Source organism: Felis catus, chromosome A1, assembly GCF_018350175.1.
Source record: "Felis catus isolate Fca126 chromosome A1, F.catus_Fca126_mat1.0, whole genome shotgun sequence".
Taxonomy (NCBI): domain Eukaryota; kingdom Metazoa; phylum Chordata; class Mammalia; order Carnivora; family Felidae; genus Felis; species Felis catus.
Genome location: NC_058368.1, coordinates 115013134 through 115026693, shown reverse-complemented (window position 1 = coordinate 115026693; position 13560 = coordinate 115013134). Strand labels below are relative to the sequence as shown.

The 13560-nt window shown below is 38.9% G+C and overlaps 1 protein-coding gene across 1 annotated transcript in view; it reads right to left on the bottom strand.

The window, feature by feature from the left end:
• CTNNA1 (catenin alpha 1) overlaps positions 1–13560 on the bottom strand; it is a 176890-nt gene that overhangs the window by 20963 nt on the left and 142367 nt on the right. Inside the window, exon 10 of the mRNA XM_011282359.4 lies at positions 10229–10321. Within this exon, the coding sequence (XP_011280661.1) occupies positions 10229–10321 (93 nt within the window). The remainder of the gene's footprint in view (positions 1–10228; positions 10322–13560) is intronic.

The window sequence follows — 13560 nt, the reverse complement described above, 5'->3', positions numbered from 1 at the left end:
TTGTTCTTTGCCTCTCTTCCTTCTCGCCATTCACTTCCCACCAGGTGATTCACCACTGTGGACTACTCTCTTCACTACTTAACTCACTGATTCACCAATGCACCAATGAATCAGAGCAGAGCTAGACTGTATAAGAATACTTGGCTGAAAAAAATGTTTCCTAAGATAGCCAAGTAAACACGGGCAGGGAATTAATTATATGTTTTAAATACGAAGATAATTCCTCCATTACAAAAAGAAAATTGCTCTCTTTGTTCTGTAATATATCTTATCTCATACAGTATAATGGAGAAAAAGCACCTTATCTAAGGTTAACTTTCTCATTTTCATTACAAACTATTTACAAAGGACACTTGATAAATACTCATTTCTGATGACTCTGAGTAAATTAGAAAGATTCTGAACATACTACTTTAAATAATCATCAAACATTATACTTTGTGGTGAAAACTAGAATCATTTACCTTAAAAAAAGATGTTATTAATGTTATACTGTTACCATTAGTTAAACAATAATATAATGATCTTTCTAGCCAATGAAATCAAATGGGAAATAGAAATAAAAGAAAAAGCTGTTAGAAAGGAGACCACCAAATGACTTTTCAATACAGATGATCTCTGTTTATCTAGGAAACTGAAGAGAGTCACCCCCCAAAAATTTAGTATTATAAAGAATTCATTAAGGAAGCTACAGACAATATAAATATATATTAAAAAATCAATTTTTTATATACTAGAAAAAAGAAAGTAAAATGAAAGGAATGTCAAATCTTTATGAAAGCAATTAACGGGAAATAAAGGGGACTAGATCTCTGAAGAAACCCACAGTATTAAAGTAACAGTAAGTGATTTAACTTTTCTGAGGAATATTACAAAAACTCAAATAAACAAACATATTCCATGTTTAGGCATAGGAAGACTGACCTACTTACTCACAAATTAATCTGGAACAATAAACAGCTAGGAATAGCCAAAAAACCTTGGAGAAAGAGAGCAAGAGTAATGGAAGAGAGGTAATTAAAATGTAATACAAAGCTAAAGTAATTACAATAGAATCATCTAAAAATAGACACTATCATAGTGAATGAAAAAAGTTAACATCACATACAAGTAGGGATTAACAGTACATTGGTTTTGTATTTGATGGACTATCTGGAGAAAAATAAAGTTAAACCCTCACTTCATGCTTATATTTAAAAGCTAACAAAGCTTAAGAATCTATTTATGGGGGCGCCTGGGTGGCTCAGTCAGTTAAGCCTCTGACTTCGGCTGAGGTCATGATCTCATGGTTTGTGAGTTCAAGCCCCACATCGGGCTCTGTGCTGACAGCTCAGAGCCTGGAGCCTGCTTGGATTCTGTGTCTCCCTTTCTCTCTGCCCCGCCCCCGCTCACGCTCTCTTTCTTTCAAAAATGAATAAACATCTAAAACAATTTAAAAAAAAAAAAAGGCATCTATTTATGTTTTGACTGAATTCTTCAAGAGAAATATCTCTCATTTCTTAGAAAACTCTGCCCTATTTCCAAATAACAATGGGAGAAGTCAATTCATAAATCTGACTATATTACTTCTGTATTTAAGTATATGTAACTGATGAAGTATGTTAGGTAAATCTGTAAGGAGAACACCAAAATACTAATAGAAAAATGGGGGAAAGACATGGACAGCCTACCTAAGATGAACTATAAATGACTAGTAAACAACTAGGGGAAAAAATTTACTCTCACAAATCAAAAGAAATAAAAATTAACGGGAGTTAATATTTTTTCTCGTTAAATTAGCAAAAAGCCCCACACGAGGCACTACCACCATGTTGAAAACCTCTAGAACAACGTTGAATAGGACATCCTTGTCTTGTTTTTGATTGTAGGGAGAAACGACTCAGCCTGTTCCCGTTAATATTACGTTTTACCTGGTATGATATTACCAGGCTGAGCAAATTCTCTTATGTTCCTGGTTTACAAAGTGTTTTTTGTCAGGCCTAGAGGTTAGATTTTCTTCAAGACTTTTTGTTTAATTTCTACTGCTCTGGCTATTTCTTCTCTGTCTTCTTTGCTGCCTTGTCTTCTTCGACATCAAAGAATTTCAGAGTTCCTGAAGGTTTATTTCTATGCTGCCCTTTCTCCTTTCTACACTCCTCTCCTCACAGTGAGCAATTTCATCTAGTTTCATGATTTTACATACCACTTAGGTGCCAACTACTCCCACATCTCCTATCCAGACCATTTATTCTAGCTCCCAACTCATATCGCTTGCTCTATACCAAACAGCTCCACTCAGATGTCTCACAATTTCCTGTCCCAAGAATGCGGAGTGGTCTTGCTTTAAAATTCTTGATTACTCAAGACACATAATGTTGGAGACAGCAAGGGAACTATACTTCCTTAGTCTAGTAAATCTCCTCCTCTCAAGCCTGGACTCTAAATGAGTATTTGTTTCACACCTTCTTTTCTCACCTACCTCAGCCAGCATCCTCAGTCTCAGCTTCAAAGCCTGCTGCTTCCTACTTGAGTGAGATGAATGCGATCAAAAGACAATGTCCATAGTTCCTATCACCACATCTACCCACTTACCTGCATCTGTACCAGGTACTGTCTTACCTTTTTAAAAATATAGGTGTTCAATCTATGTTCCCATCTCAGAACAACCTTTCTACCTGTCCACTGCATCTTATTTCCTCTCCCCTACTCCAGGACATTGCTCTAGCAATTCTTCGTCCATTCTATAGTATCTATATCGATATTATCTATTATACATTCTATTAGTTATATAGATTATCTATTCTGTATTATCAATATACTGATATTATTCTACATTATCAATATTTCCCCTTTACTGGACTATTTCCTAATTATGTATTATCGATATTTCCCCTCTTTCTATACTGTAAATATTTCTCATCTATTGGATTATTTTCAACAGGTAAACATAAAAAACATGCTAGTATGGGTCCCAACTAAAAATAAAAAACAAGTAACAGTCTCAATCCCGTATCTAGCTCATGCTACCACCCCATGTCTCTATAAACCTTACATAAAATCTGAAAGAGCTGCCAACTTGTTATACCCAATCCCTCTCTCCTCTCTTGAACCCATTCTAGTCAAGCTTATGTCTCCTAAACTCTACCTGAACTCCTTTGTCCAAGGTCATTTGTCATCTCTACATATTGTTCAATCCAAGGACTAATTCTCAGTTCACGTTCAACAACCATTTGACAGGAATAAACATCATTCCTAGAAACACTCTTTTTCCCTTGGTTTCCAAGGTAGAGCCAGCTTCTGGTGTTCTTCTGGTCTTACTAACCCTTCCTCAGTCTTCTTTGCTCATCTCCCCAAACTTTAGATGTTAGAGAACCCCAGTTTTAGTACCTAGACTTTTTTACTCTAGGTATACCCATTCTATTGGTGAGCACATCCAGGCTCATGGTATCCTATGTGTGCTGATGAGTCTCACATTTATACAACCTGTCTAGATCTGTTCCTTGAATTTCACTTAGCATCTTGCATATCTAATTACCATGTCTAAAACAGAGCTCCTTAGCTGTTCCCCCAAACCACGCTTCCCTATCAAAATAAATGACACCTCCATCCTTCCAGCTACTTATATTCAAAACCCTGGAATTCTCCTTCACTCCTCTCTTTCCCCTCCACCTCATATTTAATCCTTCAGTAAATTCTATCATCATATATCCAGACTCTAATCAGTGCCTGCCACATCCACTGTACTCTTTCCTGGATTAGTACCAAAGCCTCTGTTTTGGTTTCCTAATGCTGCTATAACATATTATTACTGAAGTAGTTTTACTTAAAACAACACAAATGTATTATCTTATAGTTCTGGACATCAGAAGTCAAAGTGTCAGCAGACCTATTCATTCTAGAGGCTCTAGAGGAGAATCCAGTCTGACTCCTAGAGGCTGCCCACATTCCTCGGCTTGTGACCATATGGCTCCAATGCCTGCTTCTGCGATCACAGTGTCTTCTCAGACTCTGACACCTATGTCTCCCTGTTAGGATACTTTGATTATACTGGGGTCCCTACCTGATAATCTAACAACCCTTAGTTCTCTCTCTCTCTCTCTTTTTTTTTAACCTTTACAAAGACCTTTTGCTACTTAAAGTAATGCATTTATAGGTTTTGGAATTAGGAAATGAACATCTTTGTGAGGGGAGAGGGGTGTTTTCCTGCTTATTAGCACAGCCTCCTAAGAGATATCTCTGCTTCCATCCCTCCTGACAGAAGTCAGGGAGGCCTTGTTCAAACCTAAATTAAATCATGTCAATCCTCTATTCAAATTCCTTCATTGGCTTCCCATGTCACTCAGAGTAAAAAGCCAAAGGCCTTACCATGACCCTAAAAAGCCCCAAACCACCCAAACATCTGTTAGAAAATTGACCCTCTTTTTGAAAGCCTCTGCATTTGCTGTTCTCTCTGCCTGGAGTGCCATACCTCCATGGCTTGTTCTATCATCTCCTCTGGGTCTTTGCTTCTAAATCATTTTCTCAATGGCATCTTTGCTGACCTTCCCATACTATTTAACACACACATTACAATTTGTAGGATGTAGCTAAAGCAGTGCTTTAAGAGAAATTTATACCATTAAATGTTTAACCGTGACATCAGAAAAGAAAGTCTCAAATCAATGATCTAAAAACTTCTAACTTTAGAACTAGAAAAAGGACAAATTAAACCCCAAATCTGGCAGAAGGAATAAAGTAACATAGTAGTAACTGATGAAATATAAATTACCAAAGACACTCAAGAATAAACAGCTAATGTGAATATCCTTGTATCGATTAAAGAAACTGAATTGTTAAAAACCTTCCCACAAAGGAAACTCCAGGCCAAATGTCTTCAGTGGTAAATTACCCCAAACATTTAAAGGACTAATATCAATTATACAGATTTTTCAAGAAAACAGAAGAGAAGTAAACACTTTCCAACTGTTAGGCTATGGAAATCAGACTGTACCAGAAACGAAAACTGACCAGTATCAATATGCAAGCCTTACAGGGAGACTGCAAGGTCTCTGGCAGCATGTTACCAGCAGATCTCTGTCAGAAGGAGTGGAAGGGGCGGAGGGCAAGGTACTGAAACCTTTAGTCAGAAGCATCTCCTTCGAGCTCTTCTGTTAAACTGCTTTGAAATAAAAGATTAGAGAATATCCAAAGTGGAAAAGTGAGGTGGTTCAAAGTTAGATGGTCCTATGATTGTGAAATAATAGATGCGTGAGAGCTGAGGTCACAGGGTACCCTGGCCTGTATGCCTTAGATGCTCCAATAAGAGCTACATATTTTCTCACCACCTATAGGCCAGGCCTGTCTGGGTTTGTATTTATTTGATGCTTGTTAAGTCTGTCAGCCACAAAAATGATCAGTGTTCCCAAAAGCACAAAGGGAAAAGAAGCAATATGGAAGACAAATCTAAGGAGGCACAAGGAAGAATGGGCAATTTCATAAGTTGTTTCTCTAGTTAGTGAGAAGGACAAAAAGAAAAAAAAAAGAGAAAGAAATGCAGATAAGCTGTGGCTTCAAATATTTAATTCACCTTTGTGTAGATTTCCAAGAAAGGCCATGCATTAAACCAGGCTATATGAATTATTAAAGTGCCAGATCCGTATTAACCTAAATGTACAATGCTCATTCTCACAAATGAACTAAGAAAAATAAAATATTAAGTGAGATCATCTCCAAAATGCCCTCCCACAATTTTAAAGATTCAATTGTCAGAAACCTTCTTTTTCCTTTTTTTCGCTGCCCAGCACCAAATGAACTAAAAAAGTGAAATATTTTAAGCAGCTACCACAGACTAAGACTTGGGCACATCTACAAACAAGGCATGTCAGGGATATGTGGGGTACAGATTCATATTTATCCCCATAACAGTTGGGTTTTTTCCTTATAAAGGCATGTGAGACTAGGGCTCTCTGCTCAAATGGAAGCAGGTCCCCCTCCAGATGAACAGAGTGAGACAGTGCAGCCACAGAGTAGCAGGCAATGCAGGCAGAGACAGCTGACCTACTTCCTTTCTTGCAACAGCAAATCACAAAAAAATGTGGGTGCTTCTGTTCCCCCAAGCAACAAAACAAAGCCACTTTCAGGTTACTTCCTCCTCAACTTTAATTAATCTCAAATATTTGAAGTTAAAATCACTTAACTGCTACAAAGTTAGTACTTCACAACAGTTCTCATTTCCAAAGTTAATTTGCTATTGAGTGAACTGACAAAATGGGGGAAAAGCTCCTCTGGAGGTTCCATCTGTCATCTCTCCCCTTCAACAATAAGGTCTAGGAGCCAACTCCAAAATGTAGGTGGGGCCACAGAAGAGTTACATAAGGAGAACATCTCCAACACAGGGGCCCGGGCTTCCTACATGCAAGAGTGTGGGTGTGAGGCACAAAAACCAGCATGGAAAAATCGAACATGTACTTCATCCTGTGGTCAGATATTGCCAGCAGCCTCACAATAAAGATGCACTCTAATAACTGTCTATAGGCTACAGCATTTTTGTCAATTAATAAATTAATTTTTATATTTTTAAATTTACATCCAAATTAGTTAGCATATAGTGCAACAATGATTTCAGGAGTAGATTCCTTAGTGCCCCTTACCCTGTAGCCCATCCCCCATCCCACAACCCCTCCAGTAACCCTCTGTTGTCCGTATTTAAGTCTCTTACATTTTGTCCTCCTTTCTGTTTTTATATTATTTTTGCTTCCCTTCCTTTTGTTCATCTGTTCGTGTCTTAAAGTCTTCATAAGTGAGTCATAGGATATCTTTCTCTAATTTTGCTTAGCATAATACCCTCTAGTTCCATCCACGTACTTGCAAATGGCAAGATTTCATTCTTTTTGATTGCCAAGTAATACTCCAGTGTGTGTGTGTGTGTGTGTGTGTGTGTGTGTGTGTGTGTGTGTGTGTGTGTGTATACGCCACATCTTCCTTCTCCATTGATGGACATTTGAGCTCTTTCCATACTTTGGCTGTTGTTGATAGCGCTACTATAAACTTAGGGTGCATGTGGCCCTTCAAAACAGCATCCCTGTATCCCCTGGATAAATACGCTAGTAGTGCAATTGCTGGGTTGCACGGTAGTTCTATTTTTAATTTTTTGAGGAACCTCCGTACTATTTTCCAGAGAGGCTGTGCCAGTTTGCTTTCCCACCAGCAGTGCAAAAGAGATCCTCTTTCTCCGCATCCTCTCCAACATCCACTGTTACCTGAGTTGTTAATGTTAGCCATTCTGACAGGTGCTATCTCATTGTGGTTTTGATCTGTATTTCCCTGACGAGTGATGTTAAGCATTTTTTCATGTGTCAGTTGGCCATCTGGATGTCTTCTTTGGAGAAGTGTCTATTCATGTCTTCTGCCCATTTCTTCACTGGATTATTTGTTTTTTGGGTGTTGAGTTTGAGAAGTTCTTTATAGATTTTGGATACTAACCCTTTATCTGATATGTCGTTTGCAAATCTCTTCTTCCATTCTGTCGGTTGCTTTTTAGTTTTGGTGATTGTTTCCTTCGCTGTGCAGAAGCCTTCTATTTTGATGAGGTCCCTATAGCTCATTGGTGCTTTTGTTTCCCTTGCCTCCAGAGACGTGTTGAGTAAGAAGTTGCTGTGGCCAAGGTCAAAGAGGTTTTTGCCTGCTTTCTCCCTGAGAATTTTGATGTCTTACATCATTACAAATGTCTTACATTTAGGTCTTTCATCCATTTTGAGTTTATTTTTGTGTATGGTGTAAGAAAGTGGTCCAGGTTCATTTTTCTGCATGTCACTGTCCAGTTTTCCCAACACCACTTGCTGAAGAGACAGTCTTTATTCCATTGGATATTCTTTCCTGCTTTGTCGAAGTTTAGTTGGCCATACATTTGTGGATCCGTTTCTGGGTTCTCTATTCTATTCCATGGATCTGAGTGTCTGTTTTTGTGCCATATAGGCTACAGCATATTAAACCCCTTCCTAAACTCCTGGGGAACTAACCAGCCTAGTCTGTTTATCACACAAGCCAGTGTCTGTGGAAGGGAACACCTCTAGTTCAGGGTCCTGGTGGTAGAGGTCACTGCCCACATCAGAATGAAGAGTAAGGAGAGAGAGGGCTCCAGGGAAACCCCTCTTCCTCAAAGGGATGGCCACCAGCCAGTTTGAAAAAGAAGCCCTTTGAGAATGTAATGCACGGGCCAGGGTAAGCCAGATGCAGTCTCAGAGGAGTTTGGTTTACCCTCTTCGAAGACTTTCAAAACTTTTGATTAGTTACCTATCGTTTAAAATTGAGACTTGACAGAAAAACCTGAATTGCTGACTTCTCTTTAAAAATAATGAAAGGACCTGGCAATACTGGCCTGGAGTGGAATCGCAGCTTCCTCATGTAGAAACGGCACATACTACTCAAGTTTGTCACTATCATGGCTGCAAATGCCTGCTGTATTTGCCATCACTGAATCTGCCCAGCCCTGCTTTGAGCAGGGGCAAAAATGAACCTTGGCAAGAGTCTGGAAGACAAGAAGCACACTTGGGAAAACACCTTTTTATCCAGGACACACACCTAATACTAAGGGTGGTCTGGGCACGGTCTAAACCCACTCCTCCTGAAGGTCTGTTCTACTAGAAGAAATCAAATACCCAAGAGAGAAACAATGCTGAGGGCAAACTCAAACCGGCACAATATGGCCCAGCCACACATGATTTGTGCACACCACCATTTCATTAGGATCTACTAGACTCTCCATGTGATTTTTTTTCTCCTAGGCTTAAGATCATTTATATAAATACTCTTGGTAGGTGTGATCAGCGTATGTTACCATCTGTTTCAGCTGATATGTGAAAGCATTGTGGCTTTTCAAGCATTTCAAAACCAAACGGAGAACCAAAGACATTAAAAACAAAGTGCTGATAGGGTAAAATGATAAACTTGGGGAAAGAATGCCCCAGCTTTAGAAATTTACTCTGAATATACTTCTTACAACTTAGTCATCCACGAACTTTCTACAAGTCATTCAATCCATTGTGCTTATTATCTTTACCGCTACCAATTTCTACTGGATTTCATGACTGGATGAAACCTGAAAAGATGTTCATCATATAATGTGGATTCACAATGGCCTATCATAGTAGTGTTTACACAAACCAACTCTCACTGGCAAACGAGATACACATGAATGACAATTAGAACAAATGCCTTAACTAACCTGTGCACCAGTTAAGATCCCAGATTAATAATCAGGCTTTACTTCTTTTGGTTGCCTATCTTGAGGGTCAGGAATTATTTATATGAAAGGGCCAAAGTATTGGTCTCAGTATATTTTAAAGCTGGTTGTACACACAACATAGAAATTTCATTCCTATGACCTCTCTTTTGTTATTCCCGTTCCTCTGCTTTATTTCCCTTTATCTGTGGCCACTGCCATCTGACAGGACATTTAGAGAAAGTAAATGTAAATCCTCAGAGTAGGCCCATGAGCAGTCTCTACTTGGGAAATCAGAAGGGCAGCCTCTTCCACTGAAAACAGCACTTATACCGCTTAAAAACACCTGTGACTGTCAAGGAGCAGGGGACCCCACAGACAGGGTCAGTTCCCCTCATAGGAGGCAGCCAACACGTTGGTCATTTAACAAAGCAACTGTTCTTCTATGTGCTTTAGAGTCTTTCGAGAGTCCCAGACTGCCATAATCGCTAGTCTTCCAATATGCCATCATAAATGGAGAAAAGTTCTCAAGCTTTTAATTCAGTAGCTGGCTGGATTACGTTGCTAACATATGTACCAAAATGCTACTTCAGGACATTACAGAGTAATGGTTCTAGCTCTTGGATCTTGTTCCCTCCATCACAAAGATCCAAATCCCAGGCATTAAGGAGCATAGGTGGGTAACTGTTACTCCTTCAGGTTTGTGAGATAACTACCCTAAATCCAGGACTGTCAAATGTTGCAGATGGCCCTCTCTCAAGGAGGTTACAGACTGAGTAGTGAGGTCACTACACACCCTCCACTTGCCAGCAATGAAAGACACTATCCATTTTTAATGAAAGGCAAGGGATAGTAATATGTGATGCCCCAAGGAAATGTCACTTGAAGCTGAACATAAATTTCTACAAGCTTTGTGAACTCTGGATCAGTGTTTTGTCCCCAAGACTTCTATGTAAAATTCTAAAAACAAAATTAAAAAAATAAACCTGATCTCCAATGTAACCGAACTCCAATTCAGTGGTACCATAAACAATTATGGTCATACCTTACCTGAGGACAGAGAGCTTCTAGCTGACTTGCTGACATTCGAACAAGCTTTACACCTTCTTCATTGTTTGAGATGGAACAGGCCAAGTTGGCAACCTAGAAGAAGGAACACCATAAAAAGTTCTTAGAAGATTTTTCTTTTGATCCCTAAGGAAAACAAATGTATACCCACTCCCACCTCTATCTTTTATAGAACACATGCCAAGAGCACCAATGGTATTTTATTTCTCAAATTAATTACCTACCTAGGAGGACAATTTTTTTTTTTTTTTAAATCTCTGTGCTAAGGAGACTATGTCGACTTGTAACACAGGTCACACTGTTGGCAGAATGAGATTCCAGGGCATGTAACTCATAGGCTTTACCATGCTCTCTTACCTGCCTGAACAGTAGAAAGGCAGTTCTCATGGTGTGGACAACAACATGAGAAAAGCTAAGGAATCAAGGGCATTCAGAAAGAAAAGTTGGTATCCTCAATTACAAATATACCATGTAGCTGGTTCTTGAAGAAAAGAAGTAGAAATTCTAAGATGCTATTCTCATTTTACAGGTGAATGGCTGCTTACTAAGCCAAGAGGTTTATTTAAACACAAAGCTATTTTTCAAATTAAAAAAAAATAGTATTAAGATAACATCAAGATATACCCAAGGCCATATTCATCAGAAATGGAAAAATAAACAGGGATGATGTCCCACAGTTAGAAGAAAACTATCCTTCAACTAGGTTCTCAAAAGCACTGAAAGCTGAACTCCTTTCTGAATGGTACTGCTTTATTTGAACTGAACTCTTTTCCTTTCTGTCCAAAGTATCTTAAGGACACTGCTCCAGTAGCCAGAAACAATCTTTCCAAGTTGTGTCAGACTTCCTCAGCTGAAGCCCTGACCGTGGTGAGAACCTTGCTCTGTAGCGACTGTGAGCACTGTGATCACTTATCCATGTTTCTACATAAACAGCCTTGCCAACCCCATTGGTAATACCAAGGACCAAATGAATACACTGTGCTAAGACACATCTTCCCCTGCCCCCCCCCCCGGTTGCAAATTGAGTTATGAATGACAGAAGCATAGGCAGTTTAATATCAAAGGCACTTTCCGGGAATTTAAATGCCAGAGTAAACAAGGGCAATGGTGATAACCTTTGATTTTCACTCCTCCACCCAACTTAAGCACATACAGGCAAAAGAAAAATTACGTACTATTATGGCTGTTGTTTGCAGTATTATGGTTAGGGATTATCAGCTTTCTGGAAGACTGCTAACTATCAGAATCCTGCAATGCCTAATCATAAGGAGAAACAACAGAACTAACATGTAATTTAAATATAAAATGTAAAGAAATAAAAAATTAAGTCAGATCTTTAATGTTTAGGGGTCTTCAAAATCATATACAGAAGTAACATATTTCCCCTAAAGATTACAATTCCACTTTCTACTAACAACTGGACCTGAGCAAACAGGCACTAGTCTTCATGATAATACAGTTGATTATGCAGATTTTTTTTGTTTAAAAATTACTGCAAAACATAACCAAAACTCTATTTTGTAAAATATAAAATATTTAAAAAACATTATCCCTCAATGATGCTACAGTGCAGGAGAAAGCTTAACTTAGATATGTTCATGAATCTGTAACTCCCACTGTTTCAATTCCTTAAGAAGGCATTTTGAAAAACAAATATAAAATTTGGGGCTCATCACTACATTAGTAATTTGAGACTAACAAAGATTCCTGGTGAGGTGAGCATACTAATACCCAGCACTCCCGCCCCACTCCCACTATGTGGGAGGCCAGCCAAGTGTAAAATTCAGGAAGGTCTGTCACTCTGTTTCTATCCTTACTCTCTAGTCACTACTAGCATCATTTTATTTCAATTTACACTCACCCAATTTTATGAATCTGTAAGATCCAGAAAAGTAAGAAGCAAAGATTATGTAAACTATTATCTATTACAGATCAGATACATGAGAGTGTGGGTGGCTAAGGCTGAAATGGCTGACCTCTGTAAACCATCTTTCCTGTTTCCTGATACAATTCCTAACAAAATAAAGGCTATGCAAGACTTGTTCTTTATTTTAAAACGTTACTTAAATGGTTTCTGATGTATTGCTGAAGCAGTAATGTTCCACAAGAGTACACTGCCTGTTTCAGGAGGCCACCCTGCCTGGCCTGGGAGGAGGGAGAGAGCGCCTGTCACTGACAGTCTTCTTCAGATGAATGAGCTTCTATTCACCCTCCAGGGACAGGGCTACTCACTTCCAACAATGACAAATGTGCAAATGCAACATCTCAACCGTAGCTCTCTGAGACGCTAACCTCATATACTAGTGCCACGCTTGACAACAGTGAAAGGGGAGGCTGAGAGGAGGGGTTTCCTAAATGTCTCCTTCTGGGGCTCTAGAAATTTGGGAGAGCAGTTCATACTGAGACTGAAGAAGAGACTCAAGTTTAAATTAAAAATACATAGACCAAACTTCCAGAGAACCTGGCAGAACACTCTGCAGTTACTTCTAGATTTTCTCTGGGAATATCTCTGCTATCACGGTAACTTGTGTATGAACAGTTTAAATGTCTTTGATTCTTGCTAATTCAAGAGGTGGCCTAAGACTGACACTATGTATGACCTATGAAATCATAAGCTTTGAAATCATGAAGGCCTCTTGTACTATCTATGCCTACACTGTGGAAGTTTGGACCTTAGAGAAGAGCAGAACATTTCAGAAAACCAGCAACTCCCTGATTTAAAAAAAAAAAAAAAAAAAAAAAAGCCCTGGATTTTTGCTGGTTTTAGGAGTAGCACAGTAACAATTTATGCTGTGGAGGAAAAAAGAAATGTCACAGCCAGGCTGTGTCATATCAACAAATATGACATCTGCACACTACAAAAAAAGACAACTTTATACTACCTTTATACTAGATTTTCTCTTCTTAAATAAAATTTATGAAGTTCCATAGTGGGGAAAAAAACCCATTATGACAATTTCTCCTCTATTATACATGTGTTGATGACTTTTAAATGAAGGTTAAATTTGTGTAAGGTCAGCACAAGTTTCTTCCCACGGCCCTCAGTAACTGCTTCTCCTTCATATTTGGCTGAGGGGCTCCACTGCCCCTTACTCTGGAACCTCTGCAGGAAGTGAGATTTCTTTTTGTTCTTGGTGGTAAATTAATAACCTAACAGCCTATGCCCATTGTGGGGAGTAAAACAAGTGAAAAGAACTTTGGAAAAGGGAGCTCAAGTCCACAACCATAACCATAAAGCTCAAGAGGCTGAAGCTCAAAACCTGCATTACTTGCCATTGTGGCTCTGGGTCATGCTACCACCTAAGTTTTCCTCT